General features: G+C 50.4%; 1 protein-coding gene across 1 annotated transcript in view; it reads right to left on the bottom strand.

The window, feature by feature from the left end:
• Nucleotides 1–27,320, bottom strand: part of FBRSL1 (fibrosin like 1) — a 560,052-nt gene that overhangs the window by 46,084 nt on the left and 486,648 nt on the right. The window contains exon 7 of the mRNA XM_075718432.1: nt 13,725–13,770. Coding sequence (XP_075574547.1) covers nt 13,725–13,770 — 46 coding nt within the window. The remainder of the gene's footprint in view (nt 1–13,724; nt 13,771–27,320) is intronic.

Genomic DNA, 27,320 nt, shown 5'->3' with positions numbered 1-27,320 from the left:
AAGGAACCGTTCCTACTCAAGATGCCATAATGCCAAAGGTTTAATATTAACTTAGTAGTTCCCAGCGCAATTATACAAAGGGAGATTGCTCGAAGGCGCAGAGTCAGCAGGAGATTCAACGAGGGTTTGACCCAAACCTTGAACAGCCTCGTAACCACACAGTTCACCTGCACCGTAACCTGGAAGCTTTTCAGGACCCACAACAGTAGTAAGTAACAACATTTGTTATTTAAATAAAGGCGCTCCATTAAATCTTTGCAGAGAAATCTGCTCTACCCTGTACCACCCTCCTCTGTCTCTCCAGCTTGCTCTACCCAAGGTGGTGCGAAGAGCAGCTCCTCCACGCCCTCCCCTCCTCTCCCTCTCTCCCACCTCCGGACAGCGCAGCATTTTCAGCATCGGTTTGTGCTGCGCTCAGCGCTCCGCGTCGCCAGACCGGTCCAACCCACGGATGGAAGGGAAGACGCCTTTCCGTCCCCACCTCTGGAAGGCCGCAGATGTGGTAGGAAAAACCCTGCGAACTCCCCTCGTTCCCTTTGAAACCCGAGGAGAACAGATGAGCAGCACATTTGAAATTAATTACAGCAAAACCTACTGCATTGTTCTCTCCTCCCCTTCCTTTTCCCCCGACCCCCTCGTCACAGAGCTCTCACTGAAACCTCTGTGGCGTGTGTATTTTCCTAGAGTCGCCGGGGCCAAAACGGTACAGCTGAGACATTCACAGAAGTCAAAGAAAGTGCAGAGCCAGGTTAGCGCGCAGGGGTACAATAGTTCCTTAAGAGCGAGCCTCTCCCCCGCCGCCGCCCCCCTCCTCCCAAACCTTCCCTCTCTAATGAACCTTTGGTGTCTGTCCACAAAAAACAAACATCAATCAGGCAACAGGCTGTTCCTTTTCCCCTGTTGCTAGTCTGAAATAACAGCCATCCCCCGCTGGGCTGGGAACACCGCTTCCCTCTCCAGCACGCATACGGGATAATAAGGGGGAGGCGAAGGAGGGAGGAAAACCCGCTCCGAGGTGCCAGAATACACAGCGAGCCGTGCCTTTCGGAGCCAGAGAAAACTTGGGAACACAACAGCTTTTGATTCCTCCTGCCCCACTGGGCACGTTAATTATTTAATAGTTGGCTGGTGAATTGGTGGTGGTGGTAGGAACAGGGTGGAAGGGAAATCAGGCTTTTCCCCCCGGTCCCCTCCTCGCGCTGGCAGAAGAGCGCGCGCGTGTGTGCGTGCACACGCGTGTGCGAGGCTGCAGGCACGCCTGGGAGCCCGCGCGGGGCTGCGTCCTCCCTCGGCCGCTCTCACAAGACCCTCCTTGTTGGCTTGTGACCGCAGCGGCTACAGACGGCATGGGACGGCATCTGGATCAAATGAGTTACGGGGCAAAGGAACGCACCCCGTCTGCTCTCCGCTCGGCGGCCGGTATTTTTCATGTATTATGCCTGGGGGAAGGGCACTTTGGCGTTTATATTGGATTTCAACGGAGCTGGAATCGGAGCAGCAAATCAGACAGGGATCGGCTTGTGATTCGCAACCGGGGCTTTCTAGGTGTCTGAAGCAACACTTTGGAAGGAGCGTGGGGAAAAGGAGAATGTAACTACATCTCAGTTGGATGGAGAGGACTCACAGATGTTAGGAATATTTTTGATCAACAGCTTTCCTGGCACTGCTCGTGGTGGAATCCACAACCTTGACGGCTAGCTGAGTAAGAAAGTGCTGGCAAGCTCCCGTCTGCATGCAGGCGATTTGCAACGCTGCCAGTCAATATTTCAGTGAAAACAAAATTGCAGGGATCAGGTTATAAAAGAGGGGAAAATGGAAAATAGAACAAAACAAAAACCAGCCTTCCCTTTTAAGAGAAACTCCGATATGACCTGATGGGAAAGGCCCTCCCAAATCGCCACGCACTCTTTGTTTGTTTAAAATGAACACACTGCGATGGGAGCCCTGCCGTGAGCGTGCGAAGGCAAGCCCGCCAGCAGCAGCAGCAGCAGACTCGGCCAGAAGCGGCTTTACCCGGGACGCCTGGGTGGCATGTTTAGTACAGGCCTGCAGGAAACCATGCAGAGAGAGGTTTAGAGTTGTCCCCGTTTGGTGGAGGAAGCGGACGTGCAGGAGGCGCGGGTTGGAGCCAAAAAGCTGGACCCAGTCCTCTTCAGCCGTCGGGAGGAGAGGGGAAGGATGGGAGGAAAGGAGAGCTGCTGCAGGGGTATTTGCAAATTTGGGTCTGGACGTAGCCGTGCTGGCCTATGCTTAGTTTAAAACAACGGTGTTCTTGGGGGAGGCAGCAAGCCCAGGCAGCGCTTCTCACCGGACCGGTACCGAGATGACCGACACCGGCTCTCAGGGCCATCTAAGCTGCTGGTACAGCTCACACCGCCATTTGGAGCATCTTTAGAGTGTCTCGGAATTACTCCCGCCTCCGTGGCTTGCAAAAGGGTGCTCTGCTGCTCACAGCCACCGCAGTCGGGCCCTTTTCTGCCCTGGCCTCGGGACGAAGCTTGGCTGACTACGCTGCCGCTGTCGGCGGGGAGCCCTCCGACGTCTGCTTAAGGCTGTTTTACAGCATGTACCGCTGGAATGTCATAAAAGGGTCCAGAGACTGGCCTGTAACGCAAGAATATGTCAGGCCAAAAGGTACATTGTGCTCAGAGAAATTTGTTCGTTGATCCAATGAAAGGCATAGAATAATCTGCCCCACTTTGGTTATTAAATTGATCAGTACAGAACATAAGGGACATATTCGAGTTGTTGGTTTCAGGTTTCTAGCTCAGTTTTAAAGAGGGTTCGATAATAAAAATAATGACGATGTTCATTACTGTATAAACATTCAATGCTCACACTGTAAATTTCTGCCCCAGCCTTTAAGCCTGTATTAAATCAGGTTGCCTCCGCAGAGCTTGCGCTGCGAGCGCCTCTCGCTGTGCCCAGAGGCGGCCAGCCACGTAGGAAAGCAACTGGCTGGGGACAGCCTAGCTGTTTGGAAGCCAAATCACATAGTACTGAGAAAATTAAAATGTTAGCTGCTTCATCCAACAAGGCTGGCCCTTTTCTGCCACCCGGCTTTGTGGATCGCTTCCCAGGGAGCGGGCTCTGGCTCTGCTTGCGCAGTTTAACATTCACGAGTCAGTGCAGTTTGAGGTGGGTCTGCAAACTCCGCCGTGATCTTTGGCGATGCTGCCTCGTCCTACGCTTCCCAAGATGTCACAGGACAAGGACTCACGGGCCTGAAGGGACAAACTCTTCTTCCGCGGGTTTCACGCCACGAGAGAGGGAGCGTTCAGGAGACAGATCTCTCTCAAAACTGGATCATCAATAAATATGGAAATACAGAGCAAACATAGCAGACACCAGCAGCAGATGCAGGTTCACAGACGTCTGCTTATTACCAAACCTCACTCCAGCTGAGACTTAAATAGCCTCCTTTATGCAAAACGGGAGAGGGAGCGGAACTGAAGGAAACTGGCAATTACACAATTTTATTTCCCTCCTAGCCCATTCGCTTTTCATCAGGTGGCTCTGCACTCGCATACGAAAGGTGCTCGTGAGCGCTAAGTTAAGCACAAAGCCAGCTTGATACGTTCCTTTCACCGGGAGGAAGTCTCCGTGTGCTTTTCTGGATGCAGTGGAAAAACACAGTGAGCGCATTATTTTCGATTATTTTGAAAGCATCAGGAGTGCCTGAGAAACAGGGACTCACAGGCTGCACCTCTCCCAAACACGATGGTGCTCAGAACCAGATGCCGGGGGCTCCGTTTAAGCCCTGCAGCGGGAGTTATCCGTATGGATCCATCTGCAATCTTCTCCTTCCTCACCTTTTAAAAACCAAAAACCCACCTCCTTTTTTCCTAACATCTCCACCCAAACTCTACTGGCTTGACTGGCGAAGAACCCACCATCTCACAGCGCCAGAGGTACCTGGGCGCAGTCAGGCTTTCCTGGCTTTGCCGCTCACCTCACTGATACCTTTTAAGAGTATATCTCCAACAGGCAAAAAGCTAATGTCCATTTCATTGGAGAGGGATCTGGAAGTCTGACTGTTCCCTTATGGATAAGCCTTAAAGAATTTATTAGTGAAGAAACCAATACGTTTCTTCAGAAACTTAATAGGGTTCCATAAAAATTACTTCAATAACTTTTAAAATTTAATGGCGAACGAGAACCTTTCCACAGGCTTTTTGAACTGTCCGACAGAATCCCACAGCGGGGATATAATTCTGCAATAAATTTTGCAGGACGGTTAAAAAAAATATAGAAAGCTTTTAATTTCCTATTACCTCCTGTAAGGCTTTGCCATCAGTTTAAAGCAAATAAATGAACTAAAAGCACTGCAGTCACTTTTCTGTCCCAGCGATTTACAAGAAAATATTTACCGTTTGGAGAAAACCCCAACAAACTAGAACAAGCATCCTTTTCAGAAACACAGACACGCAAACACAAACACCGTGCCAAGTCCTGCTCTCTCATACATTGGTTTAAACCCAAATAAATCCAGTGAAGTCAATGGAGTCAGTATGGCTTTACCTGGCTGAACCGAGCCCGGGAGCCGGGGCCGAGCGCACAGAGCAGCGGAGATGGAAGGAAAGCCTCACGCTGCGAGTCCCCGGGCAGCTCGGCAGCAACATTAACAGGCTCCACGGGGAGCTGTGTTCAGCCCTTGTTAGCAGGAAGGATGGTCAGCGAAGCACGGAGGTGAGAGAAGCGGCGAGCACATGCGTGCACAGCTCGCGCGGTTATTAGAGGAGAAAACGGCAGGAACCCTGTGGGCAAGCAAGCCCCGAACCTGGCCTCCCTCCTCCCCTCCCGGGGGACAGGACCGGAGAGCTGCATCACTTACAGCAGCCATTTCAAATGAAGCTAACGCATATAAGAAAAAAAATATACAGAAACACAGCATGAACTACCACTGCTCGCCACACAGGCTGAGTGGGACGGCAGGGTCCTGCTCATCAGCCGCGTCCCCGTCCCGGGAGGAAGGCCTCGGGCTCGGGGGCGGTGAGAGGAGGGGGAGAAGCAGCGAGATGCTGACAGCATCCTCTCCTCCCGAAGTCTCGGCTGCTGGGGCCTCGCCGGGACTCACAGACCGCCAGCGCCGCACACAAAAGAGTAAGCAGATCCATTTGCAATTAAACAGCGTGCCCTGGTTTCATTGATCGCTCCCATTGACTGCCCAGAAGGAAACACAGGCTGAGCTGGGGTGAGACCCCGCTCCCCCCTGCACCAGCCTCCTTGCCCCCCAGCGCCTTGTCAAATTACCTGTCGATGCGCAGGCTGCCCTGGTTCACGCCGCCGACCTGCACCGAGCACAGGGTTACCGCGCCGGCGGGACTCCCTAACGGGCTATCGCACAGCGCAGGACCGCCGCCCACCCGGAGCCCGTCAAAACGCTCCCCCGAAACAGGAACGCAGAGCGCGGGGCGGAGGGCGGCACGGAAAGGAGCATCGGAGAGCTTCAAAAATACAGCACGCAAAAAGAGAACGCGCCAAAATAGAATGCACCATGCGGCCGCGGCGCGCTCAGACCTGTAGCAGAGGTGCAGACACCTCCCCTCGCCCCGCACCGCGGTGCTGGCCCATACCAATCAGGATCGTACCCAGCGGTTAATTTGCTAAGAAACCGAAGTTTTGCAAAATCTTACATGAATAAAACATGTCTCCGAGGTATTTTAAAAGCAGAGCCGAGAAGACCCGATAGCTTTGCGGGGGTTGCAACCGCTGCTCTCAACATCGCTGCCCTACAGCATCCTTGCGGCGCCGCGTCCTGCAACCAGGGGCAGCAGCTGGGCCGCGCAGCACTGCCACTTGCCAGCCTGGCTTTCCCCACTCCAGAAAACAGATAAGCAAACTATAAACAAGGAGTAAAAAGATGGTATCTTGCAGCCATCCTTTAAAAGTCCCGGCAATGTAAACTACTACATGCATTTGGAAGGAATTCTTTTTTCTTCCCTTTTTTTTCCCTGATTTACAGTTTGACGGTCCTTTTATCTACTTTCACGCGAACCGAGAAAAGCTAGAATGCGCCCACTTAATCAATATGAGTTTCTGCTGCTGCTTTCAGGGTATATATTATTTTGCTTTTATAGTTTATTTTAAATAAAAAGTATAATTAAAGAAAATAAACCACCCACTTCATAACATTTATACAACGAAGACTTTATTTATTTTATTTACGTTTTGGTGGGCAAGGCACAGCATGCAGTTAGCTTTCCGTGATACTTAACAAAGCCACATTTGAAATTTAAAATCTTTAAGGAAATGAACAAATTCTGCGGAGGAAGGGCAGTTGAGCAAAGAGACTTCTTACATTACCCTAGGTAATTGTGCATGTATATGTTTCTGTGTGCCTCCAAAAACATATCCGTGACTTGGATGCTTTAAATCAAAAAGCAATTTCAGTCTGTAATACTCAAATAAATAATTAAACACGTTTTATCTCCTACAGTATTGCTCCTATTCATTCTAATCCCACTGACAGGAATGCAGCAACATACCCCACATCCTTAAAATAACAAAACAAAACACAAGACACCAACCAGAAGGCCTGGAAATGTTTATAATTCAACTTTTCAACTCTCTTGGCTGCAGCCTGAAGCTACAAAGAAAGCTCTATGCTGGCTCACTTGCGGGAGACAAACCCGGAGATAGCTGTGCAAACCGCACGGCAGTCGGGGAGAGCAAAACCTGCCCGCCTGCAGCAGGCAGCCCTAACTTCGGGATGCGTACAGCACTCCATTCGCGCCCAAGTTCAGAAATTACCCACTTTCGCAGTCTGAGTTCTACGCAGTTGAACGGACAGCGTGGGTAAGGTGAACGGTCCCTCCTACTTGTCCATCACATTTCCACAGACAGCTGCTACGGATAGGGAGGGTGATGCCCTCAGCTACTAATAAATACAGAGAACAGAGCTGACGGGGGAGGCAGAGGGCGCATTCCCATTCCCAAAGAGAAGGCCGAGAGCTTTCCAGCGCTGGCAAAATCAGACAACTTCAAGAAGACTGGAAGGCTGCACTTACTGTGTTTGGTTTTGTTTTGAAATGTGGCTAACTGGCTGTGACTTGGGTGATTATCTCGGTTACCCACACTGTTTGAAAATCAAAGTCCTCCTCCTTCTCAGGCCACTGGATAATTATATACATGCATATGCAAGAAAGCTGATGTACTCATCCAGGCAGTGACAAAATGAGATGGAACTTTTGAAAAAGAGGACGCTGGGATGGGCTCACGCGTGGGATTTAGTTCAGGGTATCCAGTGTTGCCAACCCCGCCAAGCATTTACAAATCACAAACCGTCTTTAAAACAAGGTTAAACCCAAAGCATTTGGGCTTCTTTCTCACTGCTTGCTAGCTTTGAAGCACAGAAGAATCAGAGTTCCAGGCTCTTCTCTGTGGCCAGGCAGACTGAAGTCTAGCTTAAAAAATGAAATTAAAGCTTAGATTTTTGCACAGTCCTCTGAGGGCCTGGATTTCATGAAAAGCACAGAATATTGTAAGGTTGCGACAAAATCACAAGAGACGCAACATGGGGAGTAGAGCAGCTGCAGAGCACCCTGAGCACTGTATAAATCACAGCAATGTGGTTGCTATCTAAATGCATGCATTACTGTATTTATTATTACAGATGCTGCTGTGGAAGTTTCTGCATGCCTGTAGTTACGGTGGACTCTTGTCCAAAGATTCAGCTGTAAATTATCATCCCCCTCAAGTTCACTGCCCGTGCAGGTAATCGCACGCAAGATGGTGAGCTCACCAAAACGTCACCAGAACCTTGGGATGAAACCGAGATCAAGGGATGGGACGCATCTCTGCTTTTCCTGCATCTCAGACCCCGCTGTGGACCCCACGCAAGAAAACTGGGAAAATTTATGATCTCTCTCCCGATCTCCGTTCATGTAAAACACAGCTAACAGCCTGACCGGGTGCTGCGAGACTCGTTTGCTCTGTGTCTACGCAGACCTCCTTGCGACGGAAAGCTCTACGTGCCGGCACAGCAAGGCAGAGGCCCTGAAGGAGGGGGAACGTGATCACAGGGGGTGCTGTCCCAGCCCAGGCAGGAGCCTCCGACCCCGAGAGCTGGGGAGGGAGGGCCAGGGCACAGGACCAGAGGCAGAGCAAAGCACACAAGCAGCACGGCGAGCACGGGAGACACCGGGCTCTCGATGCCCCTGCCAGCGCTGAGCAACCATTAAGCTGTGCTGCTGCAAACCTGGCCAAGGACGTTACTCTGAGCTCAGCTGCGTTCGGGTCGCTCTCTGCTTCACCAGGCGCTCGCAGGTTCCTCCTGGAGAGCTGACTTGCTGCCCTCCCGTCCTGCCCTGGCCCCACTGCCCCTCCTTTCCCCTCTCACCCCATCTCGCAGTAATAACCATCGGCTTTTAACAGCATGTCCTACACTGGAGGTTTTGTAGTTCCAGCTTTTAAAATGATTTAGTGTGACAGTTTAGTACTGAATTTAAAAAAAAAAGGGAAGAGAAGAAGCAGAGAGAAAAAGGAGAGACAGTCCCCTTAAGGCAATGACATTACAGAGCAGTGATCTCAGAGGAACAAGGGTTCCTCTGGTTCAGATGTGCTTGTCAGGGCTCAGTGTCGTCTCCGAACAAGAAATCTCTCGTGCTGGCCCAAGGCACAGTTTTGTGGTCAAGAGGACAGAAAATAAAGGGAGGGAACTTCAAAGAACCATAAGCTGCATTAGCCCGCTGGGGCGGGTGGCTGCGGCGTATCCCATGGCTGACAATTACGACCTGCACACCGAGAAAGCTTGCCTCCCTCTTGTCAGAGGGATAAGACGCAGGCTGTGAGCTTTAGAGCTTTGAGGATGTGTAGAGTTCATGATGAAAGATAGCACTTCAAAGCCCTCTGCCTAGAAACCCAGGGAGCAGCGAGAGTGGAGGGTAAGCAATCTTTTTTTCCTGGGGGGGTGCATTTGCGGGGGAAGGATAAGACTTATTATCACTGTCATTTATTACTGCTATGAAAATGAAGCCTCGCACTGTTTATGGAATCTCTCATTAAAAGGATCTCTTGATAAATCACTTGATAAACATTCATTAATTAAGTCTCTCAGTGCACTTGGCTGACAAGCATTAGTCTTCATTTTGCAGGAGGGGGAAATCGAGGCATGGAGCTCAGCAAGCCCCCGACCAGCCCGGGGCAGAGCTGGGTCCCGGCCAGTCGCTCCGTGCCACCAGACAGATGGATTACACTGCTCCCTCCATCTCCAGCTTGAGTTTGATCCAAAGGCGGGAGCAACATATTCGGCTCTGACAAACTTCAAAGCCCTTGTCCCCTTGCTGCCGCCCGGTGCCCCCCGGGACTGCAGGGCAGACGTGGCTGTGCCGGTCTGGCTCCTCCGTGGGCATCCGGCTGATGCCCCGCGGGCTCCGGGACGCCCCGCGGGCTCCGGGACGCCCCTTCCCTCTCACAGATGGCACCTCCACACCCACGGCCTTCCCGGGGCTATCAGCAGAGACACCTTAGCTGCTGCCCGGCCTCCGCTCGCTCTGCGATGGAGATTTTCCTCGTCAGGGCCCTTGGCCAATGCTAAAGCCATTTGGCTTTAGCCAAAGCTACTTTAAGATGCCTGTTTCACCCAACAGCGGCCCTGGGTACAAAGGCTGGGGACTCAGCAGGTCTCCCGGGCCGTAGCTGCAAGGTTATTGTGGAGGAAGAGGCACCACCTCTCCCGCTTCCCCTGGGATACGGCAGGCCTGGAGCAAGGGGAGGTGGGAGAAGGCTCCGCCGCCTCCAGGCAGAGCCATCAGGGAAGCCCACTGCAGGAGGGAGCCAGCAGCAGGAACGCAACGCTCGTCATAGAATCATGGAGTGCTTTGGGCGGGAAGGGACCTTCAGAGCCCACCCAGCCCAGCCCCTGCAGTGCCAGGGACAGCTTTAACCAGCCCAGGGTGCTCAGAGCCCCGTCCAGCCTGGCCTGGGATGGTGCCAGGGATGGGGCCTCCACCGCCTCTGTGGGCAACCTGTGCCAGTGCCTCACCGCCCTCACTGTAAAACATTTCTTCCTTCTATCCAGTCTGAATCTCCCCTCCTTTAGTTTAAACCCATTACTCAGTGTCCTGTCCCAACAGGCCTTGCTAAAGCTTGCCCCCCCCTTCCTGCAGCCCCTGTCAGCGCTGCCAGGCCGCACTCAGGCCTCCCCGCAGCCCCCTCCTCTCCAGGCTGAGCACCCCCAGCCCCCCCAGCCTGGCCCCGCAGCAGAGGGGCTCCGGCCCTCGGGGCATTTCTGTGGCCTCCCCTGGCCCCGCTCCAGCAGCTCCGTGTCCTGTGCTGAGGGCCCCGAGCTGGGCGCAGGGCTGCAGGGGGGTCTGCCCAGAGCGGGGCAGAGGGGCAGAATCCCCTCCCTCGCCCCGCTTCCCACGCTGTGGGGATGCAGCCCAGGGTGGGGTTGGCTTTCTGGGCTGCCAGCGCACATTGCCGGCTCGTGTCCAGCCTTTCATCCCGCAGCACCCCCAAGTCCTTCTCGGCAGGGCTGCTCTCCATCCCTCCATCCCCCAGCCTGTGCCGACGGAGAATGCGGGCCTTCTTTAACAGAGTCCTTAACGCAGAAGCTATCCCACCCCCGAAACACTTAACAATACCACCGCAGCAGGCAGGCGCAGGCCCTCCCAGCGACTCAGGGGCGAACGTCGCTCTCACCTGCCCGGACGACAACGCCTCTGCCCTCCTGTCAGCCACCATCGCTCCCCCACGGGGACACCGAGGGCCGGATCCGGCTCTCGCCCACGGCTCCCCCGCCCTGCGCGGCGCTCGCCCTTCAGCAAAGGGGCTGGCTGGGAGATGCCTGCGAGGAAGGAACCGCATGAGAGAGCAAACAGACCTTTATTATTTGTTTATCGATTTCTTCACCAGGAGGATGTAACAACCGGCTCTCGGCAGCGAATGCCCTTGTAACTCTGTGCTGCAGCCACGAGTTGGCTAAACAAACCCTCTTCTGCCTCGGAAAACAAAGACCTGTCGGCAGAGCAGATCAGGGATTCTCTGCTTTTAATTTTACTCATTATTTCCTTACACAGAGGATTTATTCTCCTCTTCTCCCGGAAGCTCCCGGTGCCCCATTCAGCCTATTTCACAGCTGCGACCACGGCGGTCGCCCCGGGTCAGGACACCTCTCTCCGCCGCATAATAGCGGCCGGTCCCCGAAGCGGACGTCGCCGCCGCGCATCTGTCGTTGCGGATGAGCTGGTGTCGAAGCAGGAGCACCGCGGCCGCGGCGGGGAGGGGGCGAAGACGACCGTCACCCGGCGAGCCCCAGACAAAAGGCGCTGCTCCTCGGGCCTTTTGTGGAGCTGTGAAACGCGGCCAAAGGTTACGTTTTACAGCTGTTCCAGCCTCGAATAAGCGCAACCCGTCTATCTTAATACTTAATTGCATCGCTAAGCTGCTGATAAACTGGGACGGCATAAAACAAACACGCAGGGCCAAACACATCCCCAGGGAAAGTTTGTGGGAACAGGGGGAGTCGCACCAGACAATGAATCCAGTTTATTGTGTTTTAAACGCCTGGTTACCTCCAATAAAAGCTGTAGCATGGATGCTGCAGATTTGCTGGTTACTATCTCCCCAGAAAGGCCGCGAGTGTTTACAAAAGAAGGGCACAGCGCAAATGCCCACGGGAGAGGACGAGCACGTGCCGTGCCACGCGCGTGCCCACCGGGAAACCGGGCTGAGCTAATCCCCTCCCCGCGCAGCCACCACGGCTCCAGCCCTGGAGAACACGGGCCCGAAATCAACGCTCTTATCTCACAAAAGGAATTTAAGCGCAACGCTTTGAACGTCACTTTCTCCCGGCCATATGGCATCGCCCAGCCTGGTCGCGTCGCAGCGGCGTTCATTTGCATGTGCGAGAGACAAATCTGGCTCTCACGTTGCGGGAGCGCTAACAGGGCGAGGGGTAGAATTGAGCGCTGTTTGGGTTTCTGCACCGAATCTCGCCGCGGCAAATTTCTCTCGCCTCTCAACGCAAGTGCCAAACGCTGAGGTAGCCCCCAGCCGAGCCCGCCCGCGATCGCAGCCCGTGCCGACCGGGAAGGCTCCACCGGTACGGGGCCAGGGTAGAAGAGAAGTCCGAGCCAAAATCACGGTCTGAACCCAAACCTTCCCAAGGCTGGCAATGTCTACACCCACAGTAAACCAAACAGGAACAGGCTTAAGTTACAGGGATACAAACAGCAGTGAACACAAACTACGAGACAGCAAATTCACAGGCGTTCACACATTTAACTTCCTGATAGGGAGGTATTTTGAAAACTCATGTTGCTGAGCTGCTCTGTGATACGAAGGGGTGGGGGATCTCAGGCTTCAGCACGAGGAGGAGCCAACAAAGCTGCTAACGCTTCAACATAAGCCTCTCCAGCAGATCTCTGTGCCATGCATTTATGCAGGATGGCAAGATTTTTGTTTTGCTGAGGCAGTGCCGTATGGGCAATCTGGTTTGCCTTATCAGCGAGCCAAGGCTGAGAGGAGAGAAATGCTCTTCCCCACCATTTATTTAAACTCCCCTCCTGCCCCCAGATAAAGCTGCATACTTTCGTAAAAATATCTGCAAATGTAATAACATAATGGGCTTGTCATCGGTTTCCACATTTGGCACTGAAAATCTGCAAAGCTTGGAAAGAAAGAGAATTCCTAATACTTACCGCTGCTCAAGAGCCCAGCTATAAGCCTGGCCTGGGTCCAGGTGATGGAGCACACAACCACCAAAACGCCTTTCCGTGGCCAGCACCTACTCCTACACAACTGCACATTATTCCCTTCTTGGCCCTCTTGAAATAAGGGGGTTATTTCATCGCTTCTTATTGATGGGCCTCATCTCCCTTCTTTGGGGTATTTGCACGTCCCGAGTATTCGCTATTGGTCTGAACCGATTTTGTTCTGCAGCTCAACACTGGGAACGCTGCAGAAGAGCCACACGACTCGACAGTTCGTTCAGAGCCACACCACCAACCTCCTCACGTGATGAAGTGGAACCATTCCCAGCGCAACGCTTTCCATCACGTACCACGCTTTGCCCTCTCCAAGGCTGTTTCTTCAGCGTTTTTGCCCAACATCCATCTCAGTGAGATTATCCCTGGGAAACTAGAGTATCCCTGTTTTACGGCTGTACCGAGCCCTCGAAGGAGGGCTTGGCGTATTTTGAGATATGTCACCGCACCTCCCAAGGGGAATCTGAACCGGCGCAGTCTCTTAGCAACACCCAGCGCGTATCACAGGTAACTCTCAATTAATAGCAATAGCGGGAGCTGCGAGCCGAAACCCTGCAACGCGCCGAGCGCCTTCCACCCTGCTTTGGAGAACCGAAACGTACAGACGCAAACGCTCTGCGCGCGCTGGCGGGACAGGGACGCACCAGCCCTTGTAAGGATAATACGGATAGCACCGAAATACTGATTTGTTTAAAAGAAATGAGGATTTGATTGTACTAGAGGGAAAAGCGTATCCCCTACAGTAAGGGCTGACTTCTCCTTTGTCAGTAATCCCTCTCCCTAAGACTTCTGTTACAAATCCGACCGGTAGGGAAGAAGTCCCACCCCACAGTGAAACGATGCAGCTCTGAATTTGGACTGTAAATTTTAACCTGTAAAGCTGATCTTTATGACAACGTGCGCGGCAAAATTAAAGGCGCTGGCAAAACTGATGCGCTGCTATTCGCGCAATACGGATTCACAACTCAAATCTCTCGCTCTAAGGTAAGGGAAGCATTTCTTCAGATCACTTACCTTTATTTGCTGCAGGGGAGAACAGCTTCTCAGAGCCTACAGAAGCCTGAAAAAGAAAGAGAAGAAGAGGGTGAGTAATACTAAAGGAGAATTCAGGAAGGCTTGCTCACAAAAACACAGCTCATAAAACAAGTCGGTTATCTGTAGACCTGCAATTACACATTGCACCTGGAGGGTGCAATGTTGTGCCATTAAAGAATAAGCATGCATCCTAAGAAGATGAAAGCAAAGCGTATACAAGTACTGTCCTGATCTCACCCAGCTATATCCTCCTGTCTCGTTTATTTAGGCAGCCATGCAATGCACAGCTATTTTATCCATGATTCCTCATATAAAAACAAAACCAGTGAAACTGCTATCAAGCTGAAGGAAAAAAAAAACATTTCAAAGCCTCTCTCATCGAAAATAAGCTCATTTCTTGCTGAACATGCAAAATGTAATTTGTGTATTGGAAACACAAGTTGCAACTGAACACATCCGTATGAAAGAGGGTGTTATTTAATATTATGCCAAATGACAGGTACATGCTGCTATGCACTTAGTTGAGTATGAAATAAAACGACTTCCTCTTGGAAGAAGCCCGTCTCCTTGCAAACTGGGTTGCACTATGCTGTTTGAACTGCACGGCAGTGTATTTGTGCTCCTCACAGCTCTGGGAAATAGTTAAAGAAATCCAATTAACCTAAACCTTGTAAACAGCTTCATGATAATCAGGGTCACTGGGTTACAGACAAGATGATAATGACAGACAGGGAAAAAAAGTCCATTCATCGTAAATAAAGCTTTTATGAGTTAATTTGATGGCTTGCTTCCCTCCCCCCACTGATAGCAAACAGTCAACCTATTTCAGCATCAGCTTTTTCTCCTCGCTATCTGATAAAATAGCAAGTAGCCTCTACAGAATCAAAGCTGGTCTGGGAGCAGGGAGCACGATCAACGTTACTACCGTCTACAAGATAGCTGAAAATATCATCAACGTTTTGGCACTGACTGCTGCACGAATAAAATGGGGTGAAGTACAAAGCTGAAGAGCAAAATATATTGAAAGTGAAAAAAGCCTTTCTCCCCTGGCTCTGCTTTAAAAACAACGAATTAATTCAACACATGGCTGAACTAAGTTGATTTTCTTTTTGATTTTATTGATTTTATTCTAAGGTGCCTTGGGAGATTTGCATGACAAAGAGCACTATGAATTGTATTACAGTGTTACATATTTTAAATGACGACTCAGAAGGAAAAAAAACAAATAGTAAAATGCAAGATCTGCATGAGATATAGTAAGAAGCAAGAAAGTGATCTATTAATGTTATTTCTAAGGAAAGTGGCACTGCAAGCACTGAATGTCTTACTTAATGCAAATGCATAAAAAAGAGAGGGAAAACAACATGAAAAATAGGTTGAGGCTGAGACACATAAGAAAGAAATTCTGAATCATGTCCACGACAAAGCTGCACGTGTAGCTGTGGCATGTATGATCGTTACACAGCTCAGCAAAAGGATCCTAAAATCTTAGGGAAAATCAGTTACCTGCACGATCCCTTCACTGCATGGATTAAAGAGAGGAAGAACCAGGATTAAACAAGGTTTTTGCCTAGGCTGGTTTGCAAAGAAAGTGTAACAGCGTCACACAGCAGTAACAACAGTGGTGCATAAAACGTTTGACAGCCAACTCTGAATTTACAACCCATTGTTAAGAGATTTTTCACTTACAATCAACACAAAGTCACCACGGACGCAGAACACATCTGCAGGCTCTGGGAACTCACCCATACTAAGAGCTTACACAAAGCCAGGACCTAGCCTCAAAGCACTCCGTAAGCACCAGGACACGTGGCAGGTGGATAAATACGATTCCCCCATTTTATAGGCAATGAAGCTTCGGCGTGGCTTGCGCTAAAGCCCCGGCAGTGACTCGGCAGCTGAGCCACAAATCCTACGTGCCGGTTCCTGACCGGGGCGCGGGGCGTGCGGCCGGCGAGAGGAGCCTGTTTGCTGGCAGCCTGCTCCGCAGAGCTGCCCGTCCCGGGGTGCCGTCCGCAGCAAGCCGCCCGCTGCAGCACCCGCTCCGGCAGCGGCAGCCGCCCCAGCCGGGAGAAGCCTTACGCTTCGCCCGGTCTGGAACGTTGGGTGCCACCGACACAGCTTTACGGCAACCGCCAGCTCATTCCCTTCTGCGTAATTCAGTACCGAGGATTTAATGTAGACTGGCACTGTTTAATCATGAGCTCAAGAGCTCAGCGCTACAGGTCCAGACTATATAAAAGCAATGTTTAAGGAAGTCAAGCAAGAAAATTCACTTTGAAGAGAAAGTAAAACACAGGGATTATTGCTCAGCCTTCTCATATCAGTTACGTGGCACCGCCTTCGACAATCAGAGACAACATTCACAGAGCAGCGTTTTCAACATCACAGCCACAGTTTACAGACACAAACCTTCACACCTAGAGTTTACAGTAACTTTTGCTCTCACTTCTGGTGATTTCTAGCTCCAGAGCTGAGCAGTTTTTGGCATGAGCACTGTTCTGAAACAGTGAACGCCTGTGCTATAGGATATGCTGCGAGCTGCTGTAAAGGCAGGAGGGAAGCTGCGGGAGGAAGAGCCTGAATACATCATTCAATTCCATCAGTCGCCCTTTAAAGGAAGCATACAATAAAACCTATGTGTCTGAGGGAGCCCACTAATGAGTGAAAAAATCCAGCAAACCAACGCATCTGCTAAAGCAAGTCCCCTCCCAAATTTTCTGCTGTTTCAAGCAAATCATTTGCATATGTTTAAGAAGGGATTAAAAAAAAAAGTGGAATTCTTGCCTCATGAGCAAACCCAGGCGTTTGGAGTCCTTTATGTGGAAAGGCTCGAGCCATCCCAGGAAATCACACTTTTTTTGATTACAAAAAGAAACTAGAAATTTCCTCTTTTTCCCCTCTCATTGCCTTCCGCCTGTCTCCATCTGCAGGAGCACCTCGGGGACGAGGGCAGCTGGAGCAGCGCCGTGCACCCCTCGAGTCCTTCACTGCCCCCAGATTCCTTTTTGCTGCTGCCTAAGGCAGAGAGACGTCCCCAGCCTGAAGCTCGCGGACAAAAGGCACCTCTCGCCTTCCTCGCACGTGTGCTCTCGTCTCCCTCGCCCACGGAGCACCACAGCAGAGCCCAAGCCGGGCATGTTTTTGTAAAAGCTGCTGCTTGCAAAGTCCCACCCTCACCCCCAAAAACGACCTTGGCACTTCAAGCACATCTGACATCTGTCCTGCTGATCACACGCGAAGATCTGCACCGAGCACTGCAGGTCCCCCGCTGTGGTTTATTCAACAAAGTTAGCAATTCTCTGTCCCATTTTGATTTTCTTTCTTTTCTACAAGAGATCTAAAGGGGAAAATGTCTCCACCCAGTTCTGTGATAGTTTGAAACCAGGCTGAACGCGCTGCAGAGAAAAACAACATTTCTACCCTTTTCTGCTCTGCGAAGAGCAAGCGGAGTGGTGCTCCAGTCCCTCACCCTTCCTCCCCTTGAACCTAGCACATATAAACAGATTCAATCTTCAGCACTAAAAGCTTAGCAAGGGCAGCTTTTTCCTCAAAATGTAAGGTGGTAACCACAAAGGATGTAGCACACCCTCTCTGAAGGTGAACAGCGAGGCATGATGAAGTCCATGCCTCGTTCATCCTGGTTCCCACTAACCCAGGGCAGCTGAAAGGTGTAAGAGCTCTTACGGATTAATAATTTAATGATTACATACAACAGAACATCATCATCTGACAGAGACAGCATTATAAACTATGTCAGGCCTCACAGTAATTACTTTTTTTCCCCCTCCCCTTTCTCTGTAGCCTATAAAATGGCCGACAGGGAATAAAACCACTCCTTATCACCAACAACAGAAGCTCTGCGGATCTCCACGCCGTCTCCCGGAGCACAGAACGCCAGATCCAAGCCCGATACTTCAGGCGCCTGATCACAGGACATCGGGAAGTCGCTAAGGCGGCTGCAGTTCTGGCTCACAAGGAGCAAGAGCACGGGGGGGTCAGGGACCTGGTACGTACGTTTTGCACAGGGCAAAAGCCAAGCATTCCCTCCAAATTTGAGTCCACTATGGTAGGCAGAAGGAAAAGGAGGCAGTAAAATACGGTTTACGCTGTATTTCTGGATGGCTGCCTATCTTCTAGACAGCCAAGAGCCGGTCTCAAGAGAGACTGTTTTCACACTGTTACTGAACTTAGCAAGCACTGAAAAGCTCTCCAGAACACCCTTCTCCAGGAGATTTTCAAAGTAGCAGTGTTAGATACGCTTAGAGGAACTTTCAGCATAAAGCAGGGATGCTACCTGAAGATTTTGGATCGATTTTCGTTCTTCCCTTTGTTTCCCTTGCTTTTACCTACCACTCCAACGCCACCTGATCGCTTGTCTAGCAGAGAATTTCAGCACGTCAGTATTGCTTTACTGGCTTCCAGTTGATTCTGTAAGTCATTCATGCCAGACCCCTTCCTTCAGTAACATGAGAACAATAACTAAAACAGGAAGGTATTGTTTGGGTTGTGATTATTCTATAGGAAATGGAAATTGATACATATGGGAAGGTGCAAGAGGAGCCTGGAAATCACACACACGCACACAAAAACCAAACTAAAGACCAAGACCCTTAAGACCAAGAAAGTATTCCACACATTCCCGGATACAGAAGCAACCCACGGGTAACACTGCCTGCATTGTGAGGGCATGTTTCAAGGGAACCTACAGTCTTGTCAAAACCAGGATTATTTTTGGAGGGAAATCACAGCTCGATTAAGACGCCAAAAGAAAAGTGAGACCTGCAAGTCAGTCATTCCATGCACCACCACAGGAGAAAAAGCTGGAGCAAGGAGTACACGAACTACCTTCTTGTGACACCTTCGAGGAAAATCCAGCGCTGTGGCACACGGCTGGCTGGGGCAGAGCACAGCCCAGCTGCCTAAGGGGTGAAGCGAGAGGAATGGGATACACGCCGGACTTCGACAAATCCACGTTGTGTTTTGTGAGAGGTTCACCTGTCCCCTTCCCTCCTGAGCCCTTCACGCAGCATTTACAGCCTGGGCTTTCAAGAGGGTTCAGCACTCAGCAGCTGCCTTTGGGGCACCAACGCGACCGGAGCTACGGGGTACGGAGCATTTCCAAAAATCCATTTAGATACTTGAACGGTGACCAGGTTGTTCTGAAAAATCTAGTTCCAGCTGATGGTCAGGATCACTTACAAAATTCTGGCTGTTGTTGTCCGAGGCAAATAAGGACTAATAATAAATAATATTCCCTAAGCAAGAATGCCAGACAGATCTCCAGCTTTCCAGCAACAATCCTAAAGCCTCAGCTGTGCCTTTAGCTACACCAGAACACGTCACAGTGAAACAGGCGGCACAAACACCCTGCACAGGCAACTACTTATCGAAATGGCAATGCCCTAAATGCCCCGGAAACTTCTAGTTCCATTTTGATTCAAGGCCATCTCTGGGAGGTACTGATGGGGTCTTCCGTATCTTGCATGCAACTTCACTCTCCAGAAGGTCCACTAGAAACAAAAAGCTTCTTGGACTGTGCTTCCATACAGCAACGTACTTGTTTAGGTTCCCACCTCGCGTTCTTCTAGCACAGGCGTATTTGGTGCTGCTGCACTCCTCTCTGTCACTTTTTCTTCCAAGAAGGCTTCTTTCTCTCAGCAGTTTATGTAAGCGTGACTGGTTTTTGCAACAGCCCCTTTGAGAAGCTAGCACGAGTCTGGGAACAGAGAATTAAATGAGGCCACAGAGAGCCTAGAAGCAGAGATCACTGGTCCCAATTCACCACTGAATTACACTGGATTTACACGATGGCAAACGGAAAGCAAGGCGAAGAGGACGATGACTGGAAGGCAGCGAAGGGAATGCTGTGGAGACGGTTTGATTCAGTCAGCGCAGGGCAACGAGGAGCCAAGCCCGTTGCTGCTTCACAAGTTTGACATTATGGTTTTGCTTTGGACCTTCTCTTTTGGCAACACGGCGGTAAGCTTAAAATAACACCATTCTGAATCCAGAGCACGTACTTCATCATTTTACAACCATTTTGGGATAGATCAAACTAGTTTAGATTAAGCAGCAACTATAATTCTTCGACACAGGCTGCTGCGGTCTGTCGGCTTACGGCACAGATGCGCCTCGCACCGTGACGAAGGGTGACCCGATGCTCCGAAAGCGGCGGGACGCCTGACCTACAGCATGTCTGCTATCGCAGCCTCGGGGCACGGGCTTGCTGACTCCTCTTCCCTCTCTTCTCAAACCGCCCCTCCAGCCCCTGGAGAATGGCTATAGCCCGGAGTTTTCCCCTTCCTATTCCCTCCATTAGCCATGCTTTATGATTCATCTTCCTCTGAGCAGTTGCTGTCTCCCAAAGGAAAAGATCAAACTCCCTCTCCTTCCCAGCTCAGCTCCAATAAATAAATACATGCACTGAAAAAAATTTAGTAGAGGAGGAGAAAGGAGGAAGCTGGGGAGTTCCTGGGCCTCACCAATGCTGCTCCAACAGCTGCAGCAGGTCCCTGGGCTCTTTGCAGAGACACTGACCAGAAAAGAAATTTTCCAGCTGTCCCTCATTAAACCCAGCCAAAATACTTGCTTAATGTTACTGTGCCTGCACGTCTTAATTTAAATCAAGGTGCGCTTGGTCCGTATCTCGGTATCCCGCTCCCTCCAACCTCAGCTACCAAAACCTACCCTGATTTTACGCTCCTGGCTGTTTTCCATCCTAACCAGCACCGATTTCCCCATTACTACATATCTGTACGTATCGGGCTGCACTTCTCACCCTAGGTCAGAGGCAGCAACGTGTCCGTGGTACGGGCAATCGATACACGCCCCAGCCAGCGAAAAACAATTCTCGTCGCACACTTCGAGAAGGGCTTTGTGCGACCTGTTTTTAAACATCTCAAGCAACCGAGACCTCATGCCTTTTCCCGAGAGCTGATCCCCCTCCTGAACAGGCAGACTTTTCAGCTTGGACTTCCACGTTTACATTTTTTCCATTACCCAGACACTGACTTCGGCAACCACAGACTCGATTACTGATTTAGCTTTTGCTACCGATGTAGGGGAAACACCTGCCTACAGATACGGAAGGTTGGGAACGCTGGGTAACATACTACTATAGTAGCCTGTATTATTGTCATTACAGCTTGAAACTATCTAGCCAGGCTATCTGTCTGGCTGGGAAAGGGGTTTTTATTTGCACTAAATCAAAGGGATGGAGAGCGCTCTTTGCAGAACTACCTAAGACTTCTTATAATTCAAAGGCTGCATGTAGGAAGAGTGATGGGGGAGAGCAGGGACCGCGCTGCAAATGACAGGTGGCAGACTGTTGTTTGGTACCTACCAAATTACTCCGCTGCTCCCAGGGCTGCCTTGGCATTTCATTATCCCAACTCTCTCCTGGAAGGATGCGGACATAAATTCACACCTCATGTCCTGGTTTCCGTCAAACTGAGTAAGAGTGCAAATGCTGGCACCAACTGGGAATGCCAAGCAGGGCTTGGCACGCTAGAACAAACTCTCAGCTGTGGTCTTTGCCAGCTACCTGCATTTATCATTGTAATGGCCTGCCAGACAGGACTTGGCAACCGACGGAGGAGGGCGGGAGGAGGAGGGCCAGGCTCTGCACTGCCAAGCAATTCATTCCTGCAGCTCCTGCCATCGCTGTACCAGCAGGGCAACCTTCATTTTATTTTATCTTTTAACCAATTATGTGTCACCCCAATCCCACCTGCAGCCTTCTCCAACACAAATGGCTATAAATCACAGTTCGGAGACCAAGAGGGTTTTGCAAGACACTTGATTTCATAAAAAGGTCAGTGTCTGTCTGAGGATTGCTGCGGTTCGAAACCACACTGAATAACAACCTGCATTGGCAGGCAGGGAAGGAACAGCTTCCATGGTCTGTTGCGTGTTGTCAGATAATATTAGAACAATTAGGGAGGCCAACAATGGCAGAGTCATTAGGATTCAGCTGCACCAAAGAGCTGATACAAATTCAGCGAAATACCTCCTCCTCTCAATTTTTGAAGAGAACGTAATTGATTCAATAAAAAAGGGAAAATTGCGCGAGCACGCTAGAAGCATTCGACACAGCCTCCTCAAACAGGTAAGCAGAACACGTGCCTGTCGTCGCTGCGGCCCGCTCCAACCTGCCTAGGTATTTCAGAGCTTCACACCACGCTCTGCGACTCCTCAGACCGCTGCAACGCCCCGTAATCCAGGACGGCCTGCTGTTCCGGGGAAACGCCACCTTCCCATTTTTAATCCACATGCCGGATATGCGGTGGACCCTGTACAGCGCTGCACGCGACCCGCGTCACACAGCAAACGTTTGGGGACGCTCAAAAATCGTTCGACGCTGATGCTGTTCTGGATGCCCTCTGTGCCCGTCGCTTTTCTGCAGGTGCCACCTCCTGCCACACAGCCCTCTGACACGCCAGCCAAACCCCCTGCGAAGGATCTGGCTAACTGCAATAAATACACGAGATACGGAGAAGACCGCATCGTCCTCCGAGCCCGGAACACGACGTAGGACACAGGGACATCCCTCCCACACAAGTTCCCAGTTACGGATGCAATCCTGATGCGGCCCTTTCCTGGGCTGGGGGGGTCAGGGAGCTTATCAGGAAGGCGGCTCTTGTCCGCCGCTATTGAAACCGGCTGTATTACCCGCAGCAACCTCAAAGGAGTGCCTCTGCAGAAGGCTCTTTTGTTGTTGTTGTTTCTAATTCACTGCTCCAAAATATTTCTTGGCTGCATCCCAGGGCTGAAGCCTTATCTGCCCATCCCCCCGGCAGACACAGAGCAGCTGCGGAGGCTTATCACGGCTGCCCGTCCACCGAGTTTACAAATTAACACCCTATCGAGGCTGCACGAGGGCTGATTAATCAGAGAGAGGCAGTCTGAGGGCCTTTATCGCCGTAAGCGGCTGCGGGGAGAGAAGTCACAAATCTCTCCGGAGGCCGGAGATGCCTTACAAATGAAAGAGCGGGAGGCCGGAGAGGAGGAGGGCACAGTGGTACGGGAAGCAGATATTTTGGAGATAGTGGTGGTGGAGGTAATGGAGCAGTGGGAGGGGGCGAGCTGCAGGCAAACGCCAGTACATTATGACAGCTAAAAAAAAAGATAATTAACAGCCTATACCTCCTGATTCTAGCTTTCCCTCCCCGGGCTATAATTTAGCCTATTGCTCCTTTGCTCCAGAGGACAATAAACATTTATTATGTTAAACACATAACTGTGCTGCACAAAAGCGCCGTTCTTTCCCAGGTCCACTCCTTTCACAGCTGTGCAATCCAGGAGGAGGACGGGGCTTCTGAAGTGGGCTCCCCTATTATGCAGAAAACGACTCCGTTCGGACACGAAACGCATCCCTGGCTGCACCCAAAGTTGCGGCGCGCTGGGTGCATTCACGCTGAACGTGAAGGCAAATCCCAGGCGAGTCCCAAGAGGCGGAGAGCTCTCAGAGGGGTCCCGCTGGCCCACCAGCGCCTGGGACCCAGCGTGAGGATGCGCCCGGGTGCGGGAGCCCCGGCAGCACCTGCAGAGATCGCGTGGTTCAGGCAGGCTTCGCCACCTGAGAAGCATCCCCTCTTTTTAATTCAGCAGCCTCGCTAAGAGGTTTACTGGGAAATTTTCAGTCCCACCAGAATTACGTGTAGGGGAGTTTCTTACTACCAGATGAGTATTACGGTCGTGTGAATCGTACTGAGGCAGCGCTGGCCCTGCCCCTCCGAGCGCTTCATGCACGGCGGTGGCACAGCGATTAAGATTTGCCTGTTCCAGCGGACTGCGGTTCAGGCACTGTTCTTCCTTTACTCCAGTGCCAGTACCTGCTGCAGCCCTCCAGCTTGGTGCTTGTGCCAGGACAATGCAAAATGATTACAAAGACCAAGGGGACTCACACTAAAGAGATTTAAAAACTAATACATCTTTAAAGGAAACCAAAATGGGCATCTGCCTACATTTGTCAACATTCATTTGTAATTTTAAGTTTTCAAGTTCCATCCTTGCGACCAAGACACAGCTAGATTTTTCCTTTAAAGCGTAGTACGTATGTCTAAGCTGAGGTTCTCATGCAGCAACACGACTCCAGAAGGTAAAACTTTAAGAAAAATGTTCCCAACATGAAGACATTTGTAAGCAAACACTGCAACCACCTCCTGCCCAGTCCTTTCTATTAACACACTGGTAAACAATTCAACAAATAACCTCTGCATAAAAACGCCATTCACTGCAGCTTTACCACCAACTCTGCTGGGCTTGCGTGTGATCTTGGGGAACGTCCATTCCCATTTTGCCCACGGAAACTGCAGAAATGCAGAAGGGTACTGCCACAGCCTTACTGAACATCTTCATGCCAGCTCTTTTCAGACAGCACCGGAAAGCAAAATCGAACAAAAATGAATGATCATCTGCCTTCTCCTCCTCCCTTGATCCAATGAGAAAACTATTTCCTGAACCACACGGATTACAGGTCTATGAACCCTTGCAGATGCCCAAGTTTTAACAATATCCATTAGGTTAATTAGAAACTGGCAAGTAGATTCTGAATATTAGTCCAGGAAAGGAAGGACAGCTTTTTTTATTTGAAAACTCCCTGCCAGGCTCTGTGAAGTAGACAGCTGCGGAAGGTCTTCTCATAGCTCTCCTCCACAAACAGACACCAGATTAATTTGAGCTGGGCTGGACCGCCACGCGATATATTCAGCAGACCCATGGGGAATCAAATGAAGAAGCCACAAGGCGACGACACCTCCCGTCACCCCAGTCAGATAACAGCAACTCTATACGTGAAGGAAACATCAAATATTCATTAGGGAAACAATACGAATGTGGTAATCCCAAAACATGGTGAAATTTTAGAAGCTGTCTCTTCAGTGTTTATCAGGTTGAATCCTTTTAACTTCATTATCAAGTCTGCCCATCAACCCTTCTCTCTCTCACGTCTTGCGTTTCTACATTTTAGGGAAAAAATGCCTCTGTCGGACGAGCTGCTCCCCACAGCTCCGTTCCCGCACATGGACGCGCTCACCCGCAGCAGAAGGCGCACCGCAGGGTGCAGTAGGATTTGAAGACCCAACAGACGGGACTAGGAACACCTAAAAAGAGGGAACCAGGACAGCATATAAATTTGCCTACAAACGGAGGTTGGGAAGGAAAAAATATGGACGAAAGACCGTGGTTCACATCTGCAAAGCGTTTGGCTTCCTACCCCTCACTCATTCAAGGGCAGAGAAGTCCACTCACCTACTTTTTACAGAAAAGGGGCACCAAGCATTTCTCCTGTGCTATAGATTAAGTCCAGAAAGAAGCTCTCATCATTATACTTTGATTAAATATGGCATTAACTGACCTCATCTTCTGTGTAAGAAGGCGGTGAAGGGGGCAGTCCACCGTTTGCAGCCGACATATAATCTGTCTTCTCCAATTAGATACGCTTTGCAACAAGTGTGGTGGATCCATTTATTTCCGTACTGCAATAATGTAGATAAATCCAACTTTGGCTCCAGTCCCACTGCTTTCAAAGCTGGGGCTCCGCATTTCCAATCCTTGCCCTTATTTTTTTTTTTTTTTCCCCTTTCTGCTGCAAAATGTCACCAATTTACTTTAGCCTGGGGGCCCATTTCGAGTTTTACCGCTAATATACGAGAAATGCATTTTTCAAGCTGTTACCACTTAACTGTACTGATATCAGCCACTCAGGGGACACAATATTGTTTACACATCCTGCTCTATGGAATAAGCACGGATGCCAAAACTCTGCCTGCGTTGTGAAGGAGACGTTTACTCTCTGTTTTATGAGATTTCCTCGATTTGTGACTGTCTCAATGGTCGTAAAAACAGCTGTAAATCAAAAGAGCACCACAAAATTGCAATAACAACTGTCGAACTCAGCTCTAAAGAGCATAACTCCCAGCAACAGAAGGTGGAAGGCTTTTTTCTGATTTAATACCAGGTGTGGGGGAGCCCCAGCAAGTCTACGTGCAGCACCGCCCCTGCCCACGATCACCCCCACACCAGCTCAGCCAAAAACCTCTTTTTTTGGCTGCTCCCCTATCGCTTGCCCCTACTCTGCCCCACGTAGTCCCTTCCGGCCTCTTTCCTCCTCTTTTCTGGAAAACAGAAGTCTTTTTCAAATGCCTGGAGAACGCTTAAACAAATAACTGCTGAATGCACGGCCCTGTTTAAAGCATTAAAATAGACAGAAAAGTCAGTCCACCGTTCAAACACGGCTGCGCTTTGAATTGTGGCTGCTCTGCAAAATGGCAATGGCTTTAGCAGATGACCTCAGCAAGAGCCCGTCGCCTTGTTGCTCGCCTACCCGAGAGAGCCCAAATTCCTGCACAGTCTCTCAGCCCAGTTTTTAGGGAGTGGAGTGAAGGAGGAGAGGGCTGGTGAGACATGAGTTATTAACAACCATCTTCTGGGAGCTGATTCTAGCTAAAATGGTTCCAGAACAGGCAGCTCCATTTGCTCTGACAGTCTCCAGCGAGGACTGGCCAAGCAGCAGATGCACGAATTCGAAAGTTTCTGTTGCTCTGTGCCACTGGCTACAGGCCAAACCAAAGAGAGAGTTTCACCCCGTGGGTAAAGCAGCCTTCCTGGATTTTTCCATGCCCCATTCCAGTTGCTTTCACAATCCTCTCATCCTTGTCTCCAAAAAACCTAAAAGACTCTCAGTTCCTGCATCTCACCGCCCTCCCCAATCTAAGAATCTGCCAACAGCAAACTTCCTTCACCACCTCCCGGCTCTTTGAGAAATCAGCTGCGGCACCAACAGCCACGCTACAAACCCTGGGCCGACGGAGTTGCCCAGCCTCTTTGTGCCCTCCGTCCAAAGCACGGCAATCTTTCCTGCCCTCGCCAGCCAGGTCTTCATTCTCTTTTTCAAGTTTCCTCTTAAATCAAACTTCTGTCATGGCATTTAAACAGCCTAACTTTCTCCCTTACAAAAGGAGGTTTGTACGTGCATAAGCCAAAGTAAGTGAAGAAATGGGGAGAGAAAGTTCATGGGAAGTAAGTTTCGACGCCGCTCGTCTCAGTTTCTTTTCTGTCGTCCGCAGCAGACTAAAATACGCTTGGGTTCTAGCGTGTTACTGTATCTGTGCGTGGTAGTGTCTTTTTCCAGATGCATATCCTCATTACACTCTTCAAGTAAATGCCCTATGGAGCAAGGTAGTGGAAGAGAAAACCTCTTTACAGTCACCATCATGCTGTGATCCATTCTGGACAGGAACTGCCCCCTGCATTGAGAGGACAATTTAATTGCCATGGACCACTTGATGCAAAGGGAAAAGGATCTATATTCTTTTGTCTGAACCCCACAAAGTGTCAGCACCTCTTTTCCCATTCTTCTGGTAGACGTGTACATTCACATTCTTGAGAAAATCCCCAATGGATGGGAATGGTCTTTCACTTCCAATATATTATGCCTCCCTGCTACAATCTTTTCCTTCTTGTACAAAGCCTCTTGACTTTCCTTTGGCTCTTTTCTTTGCAATTTTTCCTTTATGAATGCAGAGAGACAAAACAAAAAAATCCCCCAACCCCCAATGAACAAAAAACGTC

Source organism: Pelecanus crispus, chromosome 11 (assembly GCF_030463565.1).
Source record: "Pelecanus crispus isolate bPelCri1 chromosome 11, bPelCri1.pri, whole genome shotgun sequence".
In the NCBI taxonomy this organism is placed as follows: Eukaryota; Metazoa; Chordata; class Aves; order Pelecaniformes; family Pelecanidae; genus Pelecanus; species Pelecanus crispus.
This window is presented reverse-complemented; position numbering and strand designations above follow the sequence as displayed.